This window comes from Cetorhinus maximus, chromosome 17 (assembly GCF_964194155.1).
Source record: "Cetorhinus maximus chromosome 17, sCetMax3.hap1.1, whole genome shotgun sequence".
NCBI lineage: Eukaryota > Metazoa > Chordata > Chondrichthyes > Lamniformes > Cetorhinidae > Cetorhinus > Cetorhinus maximus.
Window position 1 is genome coordinate 24783007 of NC_135895.1, and position 20095 is coordinate 24803101.

The following is a 20095-nucleotide window of genomic DNA, read 5'->3' on the forward strand; positions in this document are numbered from 1 at the left end:
TACTACGTGATGTGTTGTGACCTTGGATTACCTTGCCAAGGTCAAAGTTGACCTGCTGTTTCTGCAGGAGTGTGCGATACCGCACCTCAGCTCCTACAGGCAATGGGTCACGATGGTGGTCCCATGGGCCATCGATCTGGTCAGGAGGAAATGACTCACGTTCCTCCAGCCTGGGTCTTCTTCTGTGGGGAGGCAACTTCACCGTCTCTGAGGTCAAGGAGGTGGTAGGTGGACGCCTCCTCATAGCAGACGTAATGTACAAGAATGCTCCACTCCGGTTAATTAACGTGTTCGCCCCGGCTCAAAAGAGCGAGCAGCTGGTGGTCCTTCAGCAGCTCCCACTGCTGCTGGCGACCTCCAGGCCGGTCATTCTGGGCGGTGACTTCAACTGCATCATCGATGCGGCTGGACAATCCGGCAGGGCCGCCAGAAGATTGGACGCTATGTCCAGATCCCTGATGGAAACAGTAAAGGATGCCAAGCTGCATGACGTCTTCAGCAACCCTGCAGATGGAGCGCAGCATAGATACACCTGGTCGCGGCCAGACAGGTCCATCTGTTCCAGGATAGACTTCCTGTTTGTGTTCCGTGCGTTCACAGTCAGATCCAACGACGTCAAGCCGGTGTTCTTCTCTGACCACTGCCTCCTACTGGCTGACTGTCACTTACAGTAAGACCAGAGGGTTAGCAGGGGGACATGGAAGCTGAACGTGCATCTGCTGACCCCACAGAACATTGAGGAACTCGAGAGGGATTACAAAGGTTGGACTCCAGAAAGACATGCAGAACTTGATCCGGCTGCAGTCGATGGGGGTCGATGTCAAGAAAGAACTCCAGGAGGTGAAGAGCCAGCAAGCCTCGGTCTTTGCCTCGGAGGCCTCCAAGATCATCTTCCAGTCCAGAGTCCGCTCCGTGGAGCAGGATGAGGCGTGCTCAAGTTTTTTCTTCCTAAAAGTACACAGAGAGAGCTCTATGATCAGCATGAAGGAAGTAGATGGCTCAGTAAAGTCATCGCAGTCTGACATTTTGAGGAGCAGCAAACCCTTTTATGTCAGATTGTATGACATGAAGCCCACAGACAGCACAGCCTCCCAGTCTTTCCTGTCCTCTATCAAGGAGGTCTTAGACAACTGTACACGGGAGGGTCTGGACAAACCGCTAAGTCCTGATGAACTGACTAAGGCCCTTGAGTCCTTCGAGAAAAGTAAGACTCCTGAAAGCGACGGCTTGCCGGCTGAGTCGTATTCGGCTCTGTGGGACTGGATTGGCTCAGACCTGCTAGAAGTGTACGAGAGTATGCTTCTGGCTGGCAGCAAGTCAGAATCCATGAGGAAAGGCATCATCACCCTCGTCTACAAGCAGAAGCGGGAAAGGGAGCAAATTAGAAATTGGTGACCCATTTCACTGTTGAATGTGGACTATAAGATCCTGTCCAAGGTCATTGCTAATCGGGTCAAGTCTGCTCTGGACCCAAGATCCACCCTGACCAGACCTGCTCTGCACCCAGCAGAAAGATCTCTGACAGCCTTGTGCTACTCAGGGATACGATTGCCTATGTACAGGACAGGACAGGGGTGTGGACACCTACCTCATCAGCCTGGATCAGAAGGCCTTTGACAGAATACCGTGCACCTACATGGTGGATGTGCTCTCCAAAATGGGGTTTGGGGAGGGAATCTGCAACTGGATCTAACTGCTCTACACTGACATCAGTAGCGCAGTATCAATCAATGGGTGGGAATCAGAAAGCTTTCCTATTAAATCTGGAGTCAGGCAGGGCTGCCCTCTCTCCCCTGTCCTGTTTGTGTGTTGCATAGAACACTTTGCTGAGTCCATCATGAAGGATCCGGGCATGAGAGGAGTGATGATCCCAGGCAGTGGAGGCACTCTGGCCAAAGCCTCCCTATACATGGACATTAATGTATTTGCATAAGAACAGGAATGTAGCATCACTGTCATGGAAGTTTTGTTCTGTAATTGGTTCCAATAATTACTTTGTCCTTCAACACAAAGTGCAGTACAATCTGCTAAATGTATCACATGTATCATTCAGATCCCAGTAACGCACTGTATATGCTAGCTAGTGATTTTCTTTTTTTATGTTAGATCAGCTTTAATCCTCAAGATAACACACAGATCTGCGTGATTGGGGATGGTGTTTTAAAACTATTACGATATGCTGATGGAAATCTCAAACAAACGAACTTCCAAAAGATTGAGCTACAGAACTTTCTCACACATGCTTGGATGCCTGACGATCGCATCATTGTTGGCACTGACATGGGAAAAATTTACCTGTTTGAATTGGCTGAACTGCGCTGGGAGTATACCGTAGCATTAGAACTCAGGTACAGTATGAGTGGAGACAGTATGGCCCCTAACTTGCTCTATTTTCTCAATAGTTGTTGTAATGATTCTCAAGCAGTTCTGTGTTGGAGATCCTCTGTAAATATTAACCTGGAGGCCTGAATTTTTGTTCCCGATTAGGGAGCGCAGAGTCGGGACAACTCCCCGCTCTGAAAACCCACCCAGGAAAAAAGGCCCCAGAACTTTTGATTTTCATTCCTGGGATCTGGATTTTATGGGAGTCATGGCGGGCAACCCTGGAAACACTGCGGAGGCTGTTGGGTGCGAAGGCAGTTTCTGGGCTGGGCTGGGCGGAAAGCCTGCCTTGGTGCATGGGCACTTTGCTGAAACAATGAGAAAAAACAATAAAGCAAAAAAAACAGCCCTCCAACCCTCAATCCTTATGCCCCCACACACTCCTCTTGCCCCATCCATGTCAACCCATGACCCCCACCCTCGTCTCCCATAGCCTCTTATACTCTTTATGCCAGCCTATGCCCCCCTGCCCACCCCATGCCCCTCAGGACCCATGCTGAGAAGTTATTAAGTGTCTATTGATGAATTCAGTATTTCAAAATAAAATATTCTTATTGATGAAAACCCATTCACTACATTTAATTTATTTTAATCCCTTTAAAAACAAACATTGGAATTCACAGTCTTACTTCAAAGAGTTTATAACCACTTGAAGTTGTCAATAAAACTGTGACCTAGCGTGCATCCCACTGTATTAATGAAAGGTTGTGAAATCAGTCACGCAGTACTCATGCTGTAATGATAACCCTCAGGCCTATATCGACAAACAGAGTGAAATAGCAAGCACTGAAGTTTTAACATTGCAATCAGCTTTTTCAAATATTTGAAGGGCAGGAATTTTAAATGCCTTGACAGCCTGACAGCCCCTTTTGACAGCTCTCTTGACAGTTCCAATAAACTTGACAATTCTGATGAATTCATTATGATTAGGGTGATCTTGTGAACCCTAAGTTACCATCTGCCATTAAATTTTGAGCTCCAAACATGGATGGTATTGAGACAAATCTTCGACTCTAGCACACAGCTCTTTATGTATTAAAGGTGATGTAATTTTTGTGCCCAGTGGAAATCATTACCAACAAGAACAAGCAAAATTGATATACAGAAAAAGACCATCCTGGTCCATCAAACCTGGCCAACAACATGATAGATATAGCATCAATGATTAGACACTTCTTCAGTCCCTCCATCTCTCCCCTCTCCACTGTTGCAGCCATGTAATCTGCAAAATAATAGGAGTGGCTGGTGCTCCCCCACCTGACTCCCAGAGTTTATGCTGATACTCCACTCCCAGTCCCACTAAAATTCGTGCTGATATCCGCCCATCCACCCAGAGGTTATGCTGATACTACCCCCTCCGTGTATTTCTGCTGATAAACTCTCTCCCACAATCCTCCTGGGCCCAACACCCCAGAGTTTATATTGATAGTCCACCCCACTTAGAATTTATGCTGATACCCCTCCAAACCCCCTGAGTTTATGCTGATACTCCATCCCCTCCCTAGAATTTATCCTGAAACTCCTGATACCCCTGGAGTTCATAAGGATAACCTCCCCCACCCCCCAAAGTTATGTTGGAACTCCACAGCACCCTGCCTGTAACTTATGCTGATACTTCAAACCTACCTACCCCAGAGTTAATGTTGGTACTTCTTTTCATAGAATTGTAGAATGGTTGCAGCACAGATATTTCCTCCATCCCCCCCTTCAAAAGGTCTTTCTATCACTGTCCCTCCCCACTCCCTTTCAGTTAATGCTGTCATTCCTATTCCTCTCCCACCAACAACAGCTAGTTTTCTTTCTAGCCCCTGGCCCAAAGTGCTGATCCCAATATCTGCCCCTTTCATTTTCCTCTTCATCCATTTCTGTTTCCTCTATTGTCATCCCTGGCTGGGGATTATAGAACCAGGGGACAGTCTCAGAATAAGAAGCAGGCCATTTAGGACTGAGATGAGAGTAATTTCTTCACTCGGAGGGTGGTGTATTTTTGGAATGCTCTGCCCCATAGGCCTGTGGAGGCTCAGCCGTTGAGTATGTTCAAAACTGAGATTGACAGATTTCTTCATATTAAACACATCAAGGGATATAGGGATAATGCAGGAAAATGGTGTTGAAGTAGAAGATCAGCCATGATCTCATTGAATGGCGGAGTGGCTCAAAGGGCTGAATGGCCTACTCCTGCTCCTATTTCTTATGTTCTTATTTAGCTCCCCTGTCATTGCCATCTCTTTCCTCCCTATATAACACACAGATGATACCCTATGTTTTTACCTCTTACCCCCTTTCTATTCGCAGTTCCATTTTGAACTCTGTGCGTATTTAACTTTGGGATGAAATTATCCTGTTGCTGTATACATTTCCTTCTTGACAACCTTTTCCCAATATAAATTGGCAAGCCAACAGAGTGCTGATGTGAGAAAGCCAAAGTAAATTGTGGATTAACATTAATTAATTTGAGATGACATTTTGCGCAAAAAAACAAAATATCAAAAGGCACAGTAATGTACCTAGTAGAAATGGCTACTATTTCAATATAAATACATTTTAACAGATGAATTTGAAATTAAAGTTAACTGAGCTGTGGGCACCAATTCAACTTCTAGAATTAATTTGTGTATTGAATAAATCAGTTTATTATAGCAAGTACTTTCAGCAAATTGAGTCATCACATTTGTCATTAGCAATTCAGTGTTCCCATTGGTTATAGATTCTCCATTGATTTATGTTGTGAATTAGAACTATTACTAAGAAATACATTATTTTAAGTAATATCTTTGGTGTTACTACCTAACAGAAAGACTGCTTCCATCAGCACCTTGCCTCCACCTTCAACTCCTCAACCCAAGGTTACAGCAATAACAATTTATTCCAAAGGGTTTATGTGCTCTGCTGGACCTGCTGCTGTGTATGTCTTTGAAAAAGGAGAGGAGAAAGATACCTTCAAGAAAACCAAGGTGATTAAGGTGAGTTCCACAGGAAATAAGACTGAAGCACTTAAATAATACTTGTCAGGAGTATCTATGGCAACAATTGGCTCCTATGCTGAACAGTTTCTGAGGCCTGTTGAGCTGCTTATTCAAAGGGGACTAAATTTTAGAAATTAACAATGTAAATTTGAAATGGAAATATAAGCTACTCATTTATAGTTGTTGTGATTAGGTATAGATATGCAATGACAACAATTATACCCCCTGCTATAGTTAGTGGTTTTTAAATCCATTTTAGTGAATACATGAAATGCACTGTCTGAAAAATGATGCCAGTTTAATTGAAGGATTTCATAATGGCATAAACTCTTGTTATTTAGTGGTGCTGAACTGATATCTATTTGCAAATATTTATCCTGACTATCATGTGACTAACCAAAACCCTGTATTGTGATTAGTCAATGATTATAACATCAATCTGGATAGAATGTTTTGAGCTGTCACCATGTTTTGATGAGGTTTTACTCATTCTATGAGTGACTTAAAGATAATATCTAATTTTTCTTGAAACAATTTATTAAGAACTATTTACAAAGATCTCATGGTAAATACATGGTTCACTAGATAGACTGTTCTGTGTCTTTGCCCTCTAGGAGCCTCTTGGTCATCTGACCCTGATGTCATGCTTACATTATCATAACATTATTGTCTCATTAACGTAACCATTAACCTTTTACTCTACATAGAATACTGAGGGAGAAGTTCATTCTGCAGACTTACATCAATTGTCTGGTGGCAGTCAACGCTGCAGACTGCTATCTGCACTGCCTGCGTTATGTTCTTCTGAGAACCTGCCCCCAGGGAATCAATGTAAGTCTAGCAACACTATGCAAACATATTTCTCAATCTTGCTCCCGGAGATCAGAACTTAAGGATATATGCTTAAATTAAGAGTGGTCCACCATCTCCATGCAATACCCAACTGGTGTTGGTGGAAAACTGTTTCACTCATTTAGACATTACTACTGCAAGCTTATTGGAAAAGAACTTAAAGTAGATTATGCATTTAGTAAATTGGAAAAAAATACAAGTAAGAATATCCAATGTTCTTTTTAAGTATTATGCTCTAATTTAAAAAGCAATAAAGTATTTCTAACCATCAAAAAAGTGAAATATTTTATTTCTAAAAATGGCATTAACAGAAGCTGGCAAAAGTTAGATCAGTAAGTAACTACAGTATGACTACACCCTACGAGTCTCAAATTTAGCTTCTGAGAAATCCCTATGGGTAGAGTTTACTTTTTCCCAAAAAGGAAGGCACATATGTTGTCCTTTGGGGCATGCACCATGTACCTTTTTCTAGCAAGCTTAGGCATAGCTTGGCAACAGGAAATCATTAATGACTCACGTATGCCCAGGAGTATTGCTGGAGTTTAACTAGTTAAAAGTACACTGCTGATCAGCACACAGCATTGGTAAATGTTTGGTTGCTTCTTTAGCTAGAACCATCCTCTGATTAGGACGTTGGCTTGCAAGGTTATTTAGAACTATGTGGGAAGTAGCCCAGTCCCTTCAAATGGGTCTACCACTCAGGTCCCAGTAATGAGATAGGCTAGATGGACAGTCCTTAACAGTGCCGTGGATCAGTTAGGTAATTCAGGGTTGATACTGCTTTGGAAGGTAATTCAGTTCCAGTCTTCCATCACCAGAAGCTAGTTTAATCTCCCCCATAAGATTCCGTTTTCTGCCTTCCATTTATTTTGTTCATAGGATGCGGGCATCACTGGCAAGGACAGCATTTATTGCCCTAATTGCCCTTGGGGAGGTGATGTTGAGCCACTTTCTTGAATCACTGCAGTCTGTTTGGTGTAGCTATTCCTGCAGCGATGTTAAGTAGAGAGTTCCAGGATTTTGACTCAGCCTCAATATATTTCCAAGTCAGTATGGTGTGTGACTTGGAGGGGAACTTGCAGGTGGTGGAGAGCTCCAGGAGACACTAGGGGTGATGGTTTCCTTTACTGTTGATCAATACCATTTTAGGTATTTTTTGTCAGAAGATTTAATTATGTAAGGTGTATCCTCTCCTCAACATCACCTTGTTGTCAGAAATCCTATTCTCTGTTGCCCTCCAGATTCCACAGGATCCATACAGCACAGATCCAACCCTAGCAGAACAGCAAGAGATTTCAACTCTTTGTCTCAGCCCCTCAGAGGAGGCACTAATTGTGAGCACGAATAAGAGCCAGTTGTATAGCATCACGTTATCTTCTGCTGAAATAAGTAAGGTGAGCACAGACTGAGCAGCTCAAGAATAACTCCAGTGTTTGCATGAAATGAAAACTTAGCAAATGAAAATCTGCAGCAGAATATCAAGTTTAAATTTAACATAAACCATTGCTCAAGAGTTGCAAGACTGTACAATAATATCACAATTCATTGACTGGATAGCTGTAACATAACACATTCCAGTACTGAATGAATTAATTTAATTTTAAAGTCTAACCCCAAAATGGTAATTCTGCTACATGATTCATATGCTGTACTATGAGAAGCTGCAGTGACATTTGACTATATGTTTATTCTATTAATTTGGATATTTTCAAATCTATTTTGTCATTTTTAACAGGGTGAGCTGGCACATTTTGAATTTCTCTCCCAATCCTTCCACTCCAGTATAATTACAGGACTGGATATATGCATTCGAAAACCCCTCATTGCCACCAGTTCCGTAGACCGATCTATACGCTTGTGGAACTATGAGACTAAGTATGGATTGCAGTTATTTAAAATATTTACAATAAGTAAAAATGCTAAGTGACTTGAAGTTTTTTCTATGAATGGAGTGCATACTCTACAGTAGATTGTGACAACCTCACGTTAGGACATTTTCTAGGGTGATAAATTAATTAAACAAGATTATTTAACAGCTTCCTACTGAGCAGTTTGCAGGTCTTTAGGCGCTTTAACACCTTATCTGGAACTTGAATAATTAATTATTTCTTCCTCTCCCTTTTTGCTTTCTGTTTTTTTCAACCCCACTAAATTTTCAATTCTGCTGAGGGGTAAACATTTGACAAGTTAACTGATCTTTTTTTCTTTTCAGTTGGTGATTGACCTGCTGTGTATTTCCTGCATTTTCTATTATACTTCAGCTTCCAGCATTTAGAGGCTTTTTACATTCTTATAAATAGACAACAAAATAGCCATGATTACCACTGATTTGTATTGCATACAAATACATTAAGCTCTCAAATCATTAATGTAGCACCAATTTACCTATCAAATATTTTGCTGTAATTCAAAGTCAGCCCCAATTATTGAGATCTAATTGTGAGATCTAATGGCAGTGTATTGGTGTATCAATATCTTCTGATAGAGTATGTTAGGATACAGACTTTCACCCCTGATCATATCCATAAGCTCTTCATAAGTTATTGAGAAGTCAACAACCTCTCTGTCATTGGCCTATAAAACTCAACTCAAATTTCAAGAACAATATCCCATCCTTCTCCTCAGCACCCTCTGGTTTGAACATTAACCTCAGTGACTTCAGACTTTGGTGTATCTTCATTTTCAAACCTGTTTCAATTTTGACCTTGGCGCCTAGATTTTCCATGCTTTCCATCTCCCATTTTTTCACATTTCACCTAGCTCCTGCCTTCCTTAGCTATTTACATACCTTTATGGCCTTAATGTTTCTGCCCATTACTTAACTGGGATGATGTGCTGCATTATTTCCCTTATTTTCGACTCAAAAACATGGGGGAGAATTTTCTCCTGTCAGGGGGGTTGGACGGCATCGGGTGCAGACGGGTGTGCAGCTGATCGCGGGGATTGGCTGAGCGCCGCCATTTTATGTGGATGGGCCAATTAAGGCACACCCAGCATGATGCGCACCCGGAAGCGCTGAGTGCTCCCTGTGCTGGCGGGGAGAGGAGGCTGAGTCTTTCGCGCATGCGCAAAATCACCCTGAGGCACAGAGCTACCTCAGGGAGATTAGTTTGATTTTTAAAAATTTTAATAGTGAAACCTCATTCCGCCCGTGGATGAGGTTTCATGATAAATGCGAAGGCCGCCTGGGCTCTTCGCCTGCCCTCCAACCTTAAGGTTGGACGGGCAGCTCTGTTAATTCCTTTAATTGATATTTAAATGGCCGTAACAGGCCTTTGACAGTTCGGCGGGCGCGCAGCCGACCTGCCGAACTGAAGATTTGAATGACATGCGGTGACATTGGAACGCATGCCCAATGTCACCGCGCGTCATTTTACGCGTCACCGAGCAGGGCTGACCTGAAAATTCTAGCCATGAGCTCTGTTTTTCTCTCTCCAGATGCAGCCAGACGTCTTGAGTTTTTCCAGCATTTTCTGTTTTTATTCCAGATTTCCAATACCCACAGCATTTTGTTTTTATTTTAATTAAAATAAGTGGTGGTGTAGTGGTATTGTCATTGATTGGTGACCCAGGGTAATGCTTTGGCGTCCTGAGTTCAAATCCCACCACGGGAGATGGTGGAATTCAGTAAATATCTGGAATTAAAATTCTAATGATGACCACGAAACCATTCCCAGTTGTTGTAAAAACCCACCTGGTTCATGAATGTCCTTTAGGGAAGGGAATCTGCTCTCCTTACCTGGTCTGGCCTACATGTGACTCCAGGCCCACAGCAATGTGGTTGACTCTTAAAAATGCCCTCTGGACAAAGGTTATTAGGGGTGGACCAAGCTGGCTCAGCCAATGACACCCACATCCCACGAATGAATTTTTAAAAAAAACTTGCATACTGTAAGCACTTAAATATTAAAATCCCTTGACTGGAAATTAGCTGTGAGTTAGTTCCACCAAAGTTTTTTTTAAAAAGTTATAATTATTGGTGGTTTCTCCATCTTTTTAGTGCTTTGGAGCTTTATAAGGAGTTTCAGGAAGAAGCCTACAGCATTGCTATTCACCCTTCTGGACTATATATTCTTGTCGGATTCTCTGACAAACTACGGCTTATGAACCTTCTAATTGATGATATCCGAACCTTCAAAGAATTCACAGTTCGAAGCTGTCGTGAAGTATGTATGTTATGGATGATGTTGCTAGAATAAATTAAGGTATCAATTAAGGAGAGTTCTAATGAAACTGTCTGTTTCCAGATTGTTTCTACTGATTAGTCCAACAGATGGAGTGTTTGAAAGACACTGGTAAAGGCACAGCTATCTCCCGATAAAACTGGTGTCTGAATTTTTATGTCCTCATGACTGCATAGTTGAGTACCATAGAGTTACAAAGATTAAATATGAAGTTTAAATTCATGGGCCTAATAATTTGCCCTTTCTTCAAGTTACCAATCCTATCAAATTTTGCTGTTGTCCATTAATGAGGCAACAATGCTAAGAAAAACCCTTTCCAAAGCTCTAGACTCACAAAATTCAAATAAAACAACCAACGAGTAAGAAATAGCACCATAAAATGAATTGAATTGAAGAGTGAATTGCCATGTTTCAGTGGATTGGAAGATGGCAGGGGAATAGTAGATATATACAGTTTAGACCCACTCATTTGATAACACTAGAGATTATGGGCAGGATATTTAGGTCGGCGAGCGGGGCCTGCTCGCCTATGCGTAAAATGACACGGGATGACGTTGGGCGGAACTCCCGACATCACTCCCCAGCATTTCAGTTTTCAGGTTGGCGGGGGCGCAACCAAATCAGCTGTGCGCCTGCCAACCTGTCAATGGCCTATTGAGGCCATTTAAAAACGAATCCAGGTAATTAATGGACCAGCCCATCCAACCTTAAGGTTGGCACACAGGCCGGGAGCCCTGGCGGGCTTCAGAAAAAGCATGAAACCTCATCCATGGGCGGGATGAAGCTTCATGAGGGTTTTTAAAAATTTAATAAAAGTTTGATTAAAAGTTATGGACATGTCCCAACTCATGTGACAGTGTCACATGAGGGGACATGTCAGGGAAATTTTATTTTTGTACATTTACCATTTTTAAATTTGGCGCCGATCTCCCTGAGGCAGCACTTAGCCTCAGGGAGATGAGCGCGCTCTTTTGCGTGCATGTGCGAAAGAGCGCACTCTCGGCTGAGGGAAACCCCCCTGCTCGCACAGGGAGCGCATAGCGCTTCCTGGTGGACGTCACGCTGGGCAGGCCTTAATTGGCCTGCCCATGTGAAATGGCAGCGCGCCCCCAATTAGGGGCGCCGATTGGAGGCGCACCAGCACGTGCCCGCTCCTGCACTCCACCCCCACCCCCACCAAACGGGGGGAAAATTCTTTCCTATGAGTACTGCTATATATTCTTCATTGTATTGATATATTTTTTTATCAATTTCTAGTGTAAAGTTTAAATCAAAACAGAACTTGAACAAATCAATTACATTGTTATCTTATGCAGTAAAGGATAGATTTATTACAATTTTTCACTTTTGAATGAAGCATTTTTTGCAAAATTGCAACCACATGTTGAAGCATCTGTTCAACCTTTTACTTCTTTTTAAAACTAGATTCAAATAAAAAAATTACCACTTTGGGAGGTTTTTTTTGCATTTAAATCGAAGAAGAATATGCCTAAATAGGAGAAGATTATGCCTAAATAGGAGAAATGGTATTGTTTCTTAATCTATTTATCTTCTTAAGAAACAAGACTATTTCTCCTTTCTTAAGAAAATAAACATTGACAATATGGAATAGCATGAAGGTTTTCAAAATGCATTTGATTCGACTTAACACATGAGCATTTTATTATAATGTGTCTTGCGTGTTGTTAATTCTTGGATGCAAATATTATAACCACACAGCAATGTGACCAGTGTCTTGTTGGGAAGTGTGGGGTCTAATGTGTGTGCACTGAGCGAATGAAATAAAAATTGAAAAAACTGAAACTGACAACAGACAGCAGTGAATCATTGCATTGTTTTGTAGATTTATGTGGATAAGCCAAAATGTTTCTGTAAATTGACAAATGAAAGTTTCCAATGAAAAAATAAGCAATTTCAGAGAGTCTACCCAATTATGTGGAGACCACAAAGATAATCAACCATAATTATAAAGCAGTTCATTAAAAATGCATTTTAAAATTGTGTTTATATAGCACCTTTTCAAGCTTCATTAAGAGAAATTTTAAAAAGTTTGTATAATACTTTCACATGTTTAGGATGTCCAAAAATTCTTCAGTCAATTAAGTACTTGAAGCGTAGTCACTAGTATGTAATTAAATATGGCAGCTAATTTGCTCGTGAACAGCAATGACCAGATAATCTGTTTTTTTATGGTATTGCTAATGGGACAACTGTTGGCTAGGATTCCCTGACCTTCTTTGAATAATGCTGTGAATCTTTAACATCTTTAGGACAATAGGGGTGTTAGCAAGCAAGTGTGATGAGCAAAGTTCCAGAGGAAACGAGTGTGGCACTCACAGTGTGTCTTGTTTGTAAGAATGTTAATGCATTACATTGATATATATCAATAGTGAGTTAAATATGTTAAGGCTTTTTAAAAAAATTGTGCAAACAAGGTATCATTGTTGCTTATCAAGTTGGTCTTTAACTTTTAATGGGTCAATTTCTTACAAACGGTAGGTTATAACAATCGGAGTGATCTTCTGGACTACTTTCAATCTCCTGAGGGGATCAGAGAGGACTTTCCCAGATCTCTCTCCCCAAATTGTCCAGCCTAATAAACTGTCTTTTTGCCTCTCTTGGAAGATCACAGTTTTTGGTGGGGTGAAGTGTGTATATATTTTGATATACGATATGGGACAGGTTGGATGGACCTTTGGTCTTTTAATGCATTACATTTCTCATCATGACTACTTTTCTAAGGATTCTTGTTCTTTCACATCTATTTTAAATGCATCTAATTGAAGTCAACAAATTCTGGCTCAATTTCCAACTTATTTTATAATTACATGCAGTTTATGTCTTCAGTGGACTTGTACTAATGACCCAACAGCATCTTATAACTCCCAATGCATTGTAGCTATGTTGCCATATATATAGACCCAGAGGGCAATATTTAATGGAAATGATGGCGGAATCACCCACCTGTTGGAGAGCCAGCGAGTGCCAGGCATCCCCTCTTTTTGAGAAAGCATGTCTGGTAGCAGACCTTCCCCAGGATGAAGGACCCTGAGAGCAGAAATCTTGCCTGCCAAGAGACCAGTCAGAGGTTGGCAGCTCTTCATTGCTCAGCAGTGCCACTGGGAAGGCAATGGCTGCTGCTGGTTCTACACCCACCCAAGGCCCAGGATTGCCAATGGACCTAGGCATAGCTGAATGATGGTGGGAGGGAGGGGTTCGTGGGTGAAGGTCATGGGGGAGGGGGAGTTGACAAGAGGATCGGGGGGTGGACTGCCTCTCAGTGGCCCACCCACCTTCCTGGTGTCAGGTCCCTTGATCTGGTTCTGAGTACCTTGTACAAGGAACCCCCCCTCCCCCTCCCAACTCCCTGCAAGCCCTTGGAAGCCCACAAACAGTCCAGACGGAGTTTACTTTTCAGGCTTCCCGCATGGCAAGTCCCCAGCCTGTCACTGGGTGAATACCAGCAGCAACAGGATGAGGCCCTTAAGTGGGCATTAACTGCCCACTTAAAGGACTCGATTGGCATCGGGGCAGGCAGGCCAGCCATGAGTGTCCCTGCCACGGACTTAATCGTGGCAGACATGGGAAGGCAGCAGAGTCCTCAGCTGCCACCCTCCCATCCAATTAAATGCCCCCCCAGTGCCCCAACCACGGGGCAGGGTATTAAATTCTGCCTAGAATCTCCAGCTTATATGGCTTTTAACATTATCTTCTCTTCTTTCAGTGTTCCTTCAGCAATGGTGGGCACCTATTTGCAGTTGTAAATGGAAATGTCATTCATATTCATTCCACAACCACATTTGAAAACCTGGTTAATCTTAAAGGTCACAATGGGAAGGTGAGGTTCAGGATAATTTATTATATATTACAGAAATTTTGTTTATGACTCTCTTGAGCCTCATCAGTCTGCTGCCATCATGCTATGTAGTGATTTAGGCAACATAGGCAATACTATGTTTCTAAACATCAATAATATCATATCTGTGAACATATTGCAAATGTTAAAGACTATCCAGTATTAATAAGAAGGATAAGTACAAACAGGATTGTGTAATCTTCACATATGAACATGGGTAATATCAGGTCAATTGATATATGACCAACACTAATTCCACATCTATGGCCTTGATTAATGCTGTATCAATTAACTATTGGCTGAAGGTAATTCCATGTTCAAAAACATGGGTATGTACAATTGGACATGTGTAATCTTACACCTGACTGGATAGAAAAACAACCTTAAATGTAAAATAAGTAACTTTGAAGGTAGTAAAGCATAAGCACATGAGTTATAGCAATGTAAATGAAGTACAATAATCAGAAGGCATGAAAGAAATGCAGAGGGCACAGATTTGAGATAATTGGCAAAGGAAGCAATGGTGACATGAGAAGAAGATTTTCGCGCAACAAGTGTTTAGGATCTGCAATGCGCTGCCTGAGAGTGTGGTGGAGGCAGGTTCAATTGAGGCATTCAAGAGGGAATTGGTTTATTATCTGAAAAGGAAGAATGTGCAGGACTATGGGAGAAGGCGCTAGGTGAATTGCTTCTTCAGAGAGCCAGCACAGACACAATGGGCTGAATAGCCTCCTCCTGTGCTGTAACCATTCTGTGGCTCTGTGATGAGATATTAAACAGTAAGGAAGAATATCCGGAGACATATTTAATAAAGTATAAGCACTCCTGTGTAATCAGTGGTAATGTAATCACAGAAAACAGCAAACTGAGATGATACATAGCATAGCACATTTCCTGCACTCAGCACTGTGCACTCTAGGAATTGTTTACTTTCAGTAAAGAGGTTGCATGCAGAATAACAATATGAGAATAAATCCATATTTTTATTACATTGGAATAATCAGAAGAGTAGAATTTTCTTAGTGGTAAATGGCTCTTGAACTCTACCAGTGGTCATCAATGTGCTAATGCCAGGTGTTGTACTGGTATCTGGACTGGGGTTTGAGTTCACCACCTTCTGATTCAAAAACAAGAGAACCAAGGTTGACAACTAATAATGTATGTGCATTGATTCCTCCTCTTTAGATTTGTTACAGGAAAGAATTACAGAATATACTGACTGTTCACTCACATCTGGCTCATGTGCGATACACTTTGGGCTGAATTTTCATTCTGGGGTTGGACCCCATGTTGGGAGCATTTCCTGGCTTGGACCCCATGGTGTATTGGCACCTGATGTGGTTTTCAATGAGCAAGCCAATTAGTTACCAGTGAGCATGGTTGCCATCCAAATAGGGGTGGTGGAGGCATGGAATAAGTGGGAAGAGCAGCAAGGCATATAACGTTGTTAAACCTGAGGTGATCCTCAATGAGGGCATGGGTCAGAAACCAATTGCCTGGATAGCGTAGCCTCCTGTGATGCTACTGCTTTGATATTTCTAGAAGCTTCTCCTTCGTCAATACATCCTGTTCTGAGGGTATCACTTTTGTTGTTCCCCAGCCCTTATTCCTCACCTCTCTGTCCTTCAGGGGTCTGAATCTGCTGCTGAGACTGCTCCTCATTGCGTCTCATCTCCAATTCAGAGTAGCTAATTCCCATTTGCATGAATAGCTTTCATTGCCTTTAGCTGAACTATCATGGCTTCCTGGACCCCCTGCTATCTCAGCAGTCTCATTTTCCCCTTTTCCCCCCACTCCCATAGCCCAACCCCTACAACCTCAATTCACACTAATCAAACTCTCAGGGAGCACTGATAATGCAAAGTCTACTGTATGCCAATGTAGGAGGTGATCCTTGAGCCTTCCTCCTTTTAGAAATCATCAATTTCCAGGTGTGTAGAATTTGATGGGGAGGTGCTGTTATATCCTGAGGTACTGTGGACATGGTTCAAGGCCCAACTTTTCAGGGACATTACCTATAGTTTTGAGATTAAATAAATAAAAATCTTATTTATTTGACAGTGTTCTAACATCCACATTCACAACTGACTCCCCATGCTGTGTCACCACCTCCTCATGTACAGGCTGGAGACCCTCGTTTCCATGCCTCTTCTGAAAAATTGCAAAATATACCTAAACAAGCTGACGATTAGCTGGTTTGCATGCCAAATGACAGGCCCACCATTTGAGGGAGCCTTGCTGCTTCCACTTTCCAACTCCATTTTAAAAATTGTCATGCCCTTAGTGACATGGTTTTCCAGCCCTGTCTTCTTCTGTTCCTGCCTCCGCTGTCTTACAAAAATTCAGCCCTTAAGTCTGTATGATCAGTGAATATTGCAGATTCAAAGCATACATCATGTATGTTATTTTATTTGTACAAAAATGCAGTGGAACATTGTGAAATATATGATAAAGTGAGCATTTGAAAAATTATACACTGATGTTCTTCCATTTATTCCCCACATAGATTCGTGCTATCGTCTGGAATTTGGATGACAGTAAATTGATTTCCTGTGGTATGGATGGTGCAGTGTATGAATGGAATACACTGACTGGAAAGCGAGAATCTGAGTGCGTTCTGAAGTCCTGCAGTTACACTGGCCTTTGTATCACACCGGATAGTAAAACCATATTTGCAGTGGGGTCTGATCGAACTTTGAAAGAAATTACTGATTCCCAGGTGTGTAGAATGTGAAGGGGAGGTGCTGTTGTATCCTGAGGTAAAGTGGACATGATTCAAAGCCCAAGTTTTTAGGGACATTACCTGATAGTTCTGAGATTGAATAGATAAAAATCTTATTCAATTGGTAGCTTTAGCTGGGTAAAAGAAAAGAAGGCAGAATAACCCAGTTGTCACAAAATTCTCAATACACAATCTTCTATCGGTTAATCAATGACTGCCAAACATTGTTCCACTTTGAATACCATAATATAAATTGTATCTGCATAACATCACTACAATCCTGAAAATTAAAATCTAAATACATGAGTAAAAATGTACATTGAGTGTTTTTGAGAATGCTGATTGTTTATCTCAAACCCTGTGGGCCAATGATCAACCATGGAATGATATGTATACAGCTAATTAAAACTTCAAGGTATCATTAAATTTCAGGTTTTTCCATTCAGTTTTTTACTTATCTAAACACTTTATCATAGGACATTATTCCTCCCACTGTGCAATATCTGTTCTATTTTTATGATGGTACAGGACCATATTGCATCAGGTTTGTGGTATTCTGAAATAGTGTCAACCAAGAGTGAGGAAAGAGGTTATGATTTGTGCTTGCGATCATTTGAAATAGCTTAAATGTTTTGATATAAAATATCATAATTGGAAAGAGAAAAAGGAGACAGAAAGAAAGACCTTGAGAGAAATGGAGGTGAAAAGCAAAAGACAAATAAAGCCTATGATAGACTTGTGAGCAAAATTCTAGGTCATGGAATAAAAGGGAAAGTAGGCACTTGGATAAGAAATTGGCTGAGTGACAGGAAACAGAGAGTAGTGATAAATAGTTGTTTTCAGATTGGAAGAAGGTTTGTAGTGGAGTTCCCCAAGGGTCAGTGTTGGGACCCTTGCTTTTCCTGATATATATTAATGACCGAGACTGTGGTGTGCAGGGCATGATTTCAAAATTTGCAGATGATATGAAGATTGGAAATGTTGTCAAAGGTTAGTTAAGGAAAAAGTGGGACCTATCAGTGATGAAGATGGAAACTTGTGTGTAGATGCAGAGGCTGTGGGAAGGGTTTTGAATGAATATTTTGTCTCCGTGTTTACAAAGGAAAGGGAGGATGTAGATATAGTAGTCCAGGAGGAACACTGTGAGATATTGGACGGGATAGTCATAAAGAGAGAGGAAGTACTCGAAGGGTTGAAATCCTTGAAAGTTGATAAGTCACCAGGGCCAGATGGATTGTTTCCGAGGCTGCTGAAGGAAGTCAGGGAGGAGATAGCAGATGCTCTGAGGATGATTTTCCAATCTTAACTAGATACAGGGGAGGTACCGGAGGACTGGAGAAATGCAAACGTAGTTCCATTGTTTAAAAAGGGATCAAAGGAAATGCCAAACAATTATAGGCCAGTTAGTCTTACATCGGTGGTGAGCAAATTAGTAGAATCAATCCTGAGAGATAGGATTAACTGTCATGTGGAAAGGCATGGACTAGTCAGGGATGGTCAGCGTGGATTTGTTAAAGGAAGGTCTTGCCTCACAAATTTGATTGAATTCTTTGAGGAAGTGACAAGAAGGGTTGATGAAGGTAGTGCAGTGGATGTTGTGTACATGGATTTTAGCAAGGCATTTGACAAGGTCCCACATGGCAGATTAGTCAGGAAAGTAAAAGCCCATGGGATTCAGGGTAATGTGGCAAACTGGATAAAAGGTTGGCTTTGTAACAGGAAACAAAGGGTAATGGTTGATGGATGCCCTTGCAAATGGAAAGTTGTCTCAAGTGGTGTTCCACAGGGCTCGGTGTTGGGACCCTTGCTGTTTGTGCTATATATTAACGATTTGGACGTGAACGTGGGGGGCACGATTGGGAAATTTGCAGATGACACAAAGATTGGCCAAGTAGTGGATAGTGTAGAGGATCGCCATAATCTCCAAAACGATATAGATGGGTTGGTGGAGTGGGCGGTAAAGTGGCAGATGGATTTTAACATAGAGAAGTGTGAGGTCATACATTTAGGGAGGTCAAACAGTTACAGGGATTACACAATAAGTAGGAATATACTAAGAGGGGTAGATGAAGTGAGAGATCTTGGCGTACAAGTACACAGGTCCCTGAAGGCAGACAAGTAGACAAGGTTGTAAAGAAGGCATATGGAATGCTCTCCTTCATTGGCAGAGGTATGGAATATAAAAGTAAGGATATAATGTTGGAATTGTATAAAACCCTGGTGAGGCCACAACTGGAGTATTGTGTGCAGTCCTGGTCACCACATTATAGGAAGGACGTAATAGCTCTGGAGAGAGTGCAGAGGAGGTTTACAAGAATGTTGCCAGGGTAAGAAAAGTGTAGCTACGAGGAGAGATTGGATAGGTTGGGGTTATTTTCCTGAGAACAAAGAAGGCTGAGAGGTGACTTGATTGAGGTGTACAAAATTATGAGGGGAATAGATAGAGTGGACAGGATAAAATTGTTTCCCTTGATGGAGAATTCTAGAACCAGGGGACATAAGTGGCAGAAGGTGTATGGGGGACATGAGGAAGAACTTTTTTAAGCAGAGGGTAGTGGGTGTCTGGAATTCGCTGCCCAAGTTGGTGGTAGAGGCAGAAACTTTAAACTCTTTTAAAAAGTACCTGGATCTGCACCTTAAGTGCTGTAAGCTGCAGGGCTATGGACCGGGTGCAGGAAGGTGGGATTAGCAAGGGCACTTGGGTGTCCTTGGGCTGGCATGGACAAGATGGGCCGAATGGCCTCCTTCTCTGCTGTAACTTTTTTTTAAAAACTGTGATGGGGATAGTCTTGATCTTCAAAAGGACATAGACATGTTGGTGGACTGGGCAGACAATTCACCAGATGAAGTTCAATGCAGAGAAGTGTGAGGTAATTTATTTTGGCAGAAAAAAATATGGTGAGGCAGTATAAAAGAGAGGGAGAGCCTCTAAAGGAGGTGCAGGAACAGAGAGACCCCAATGTATATGTACATAGGTCATTGAAGATGGCAGGGCATGTTGAGAGAGCAGCTAATGAAGCATATAGTATCTTAGGCTTAATAACAGGGGCATTGAGTACAAGAGTAAGGAGGTCATGTTGAACTTGTACAAGACACTAGTTAGGCCTTATCTGGAGTACTGCATCCAGTTCTG

General features: G+C 41.9%; 1 protein-coding gene across 1 annotated transcript in view; it reads left to right on the forward strand.

Moving 5' to 3' along the window:
• cfap57 (cilia and flagella associated protein 57) overlaps nt 1-20095 on the forward strand; it is a 94889-nt gene that overhangs the window by 13628 nt on the left and 61166 nt on the right. The window contains exons 3-9 of the mRNA XM_078560846.1: nt 2107-2348; nt 5177-5345; nt 7442-7594; nt 7936-8075; nt 10201-10366; nt 14109-14222; nt 16747-16959. Coding sequence (XP_078416972.1) covers nt 2107-2348; nt 5177-5345; nt 7442-7594; nt 7936-8075; nt 10201-10366; nt 14109-14222; nt 16747-16959 — 1197 coding nt within the window. The remainder of the gene's footprint in view (nt 1-2106; nt 2349-5176; nt 5346-7441; nt 7595-7935; nt 8076-10200; nt 10367-14108; nt 14223-16746; nt 16960-20095) is intronic.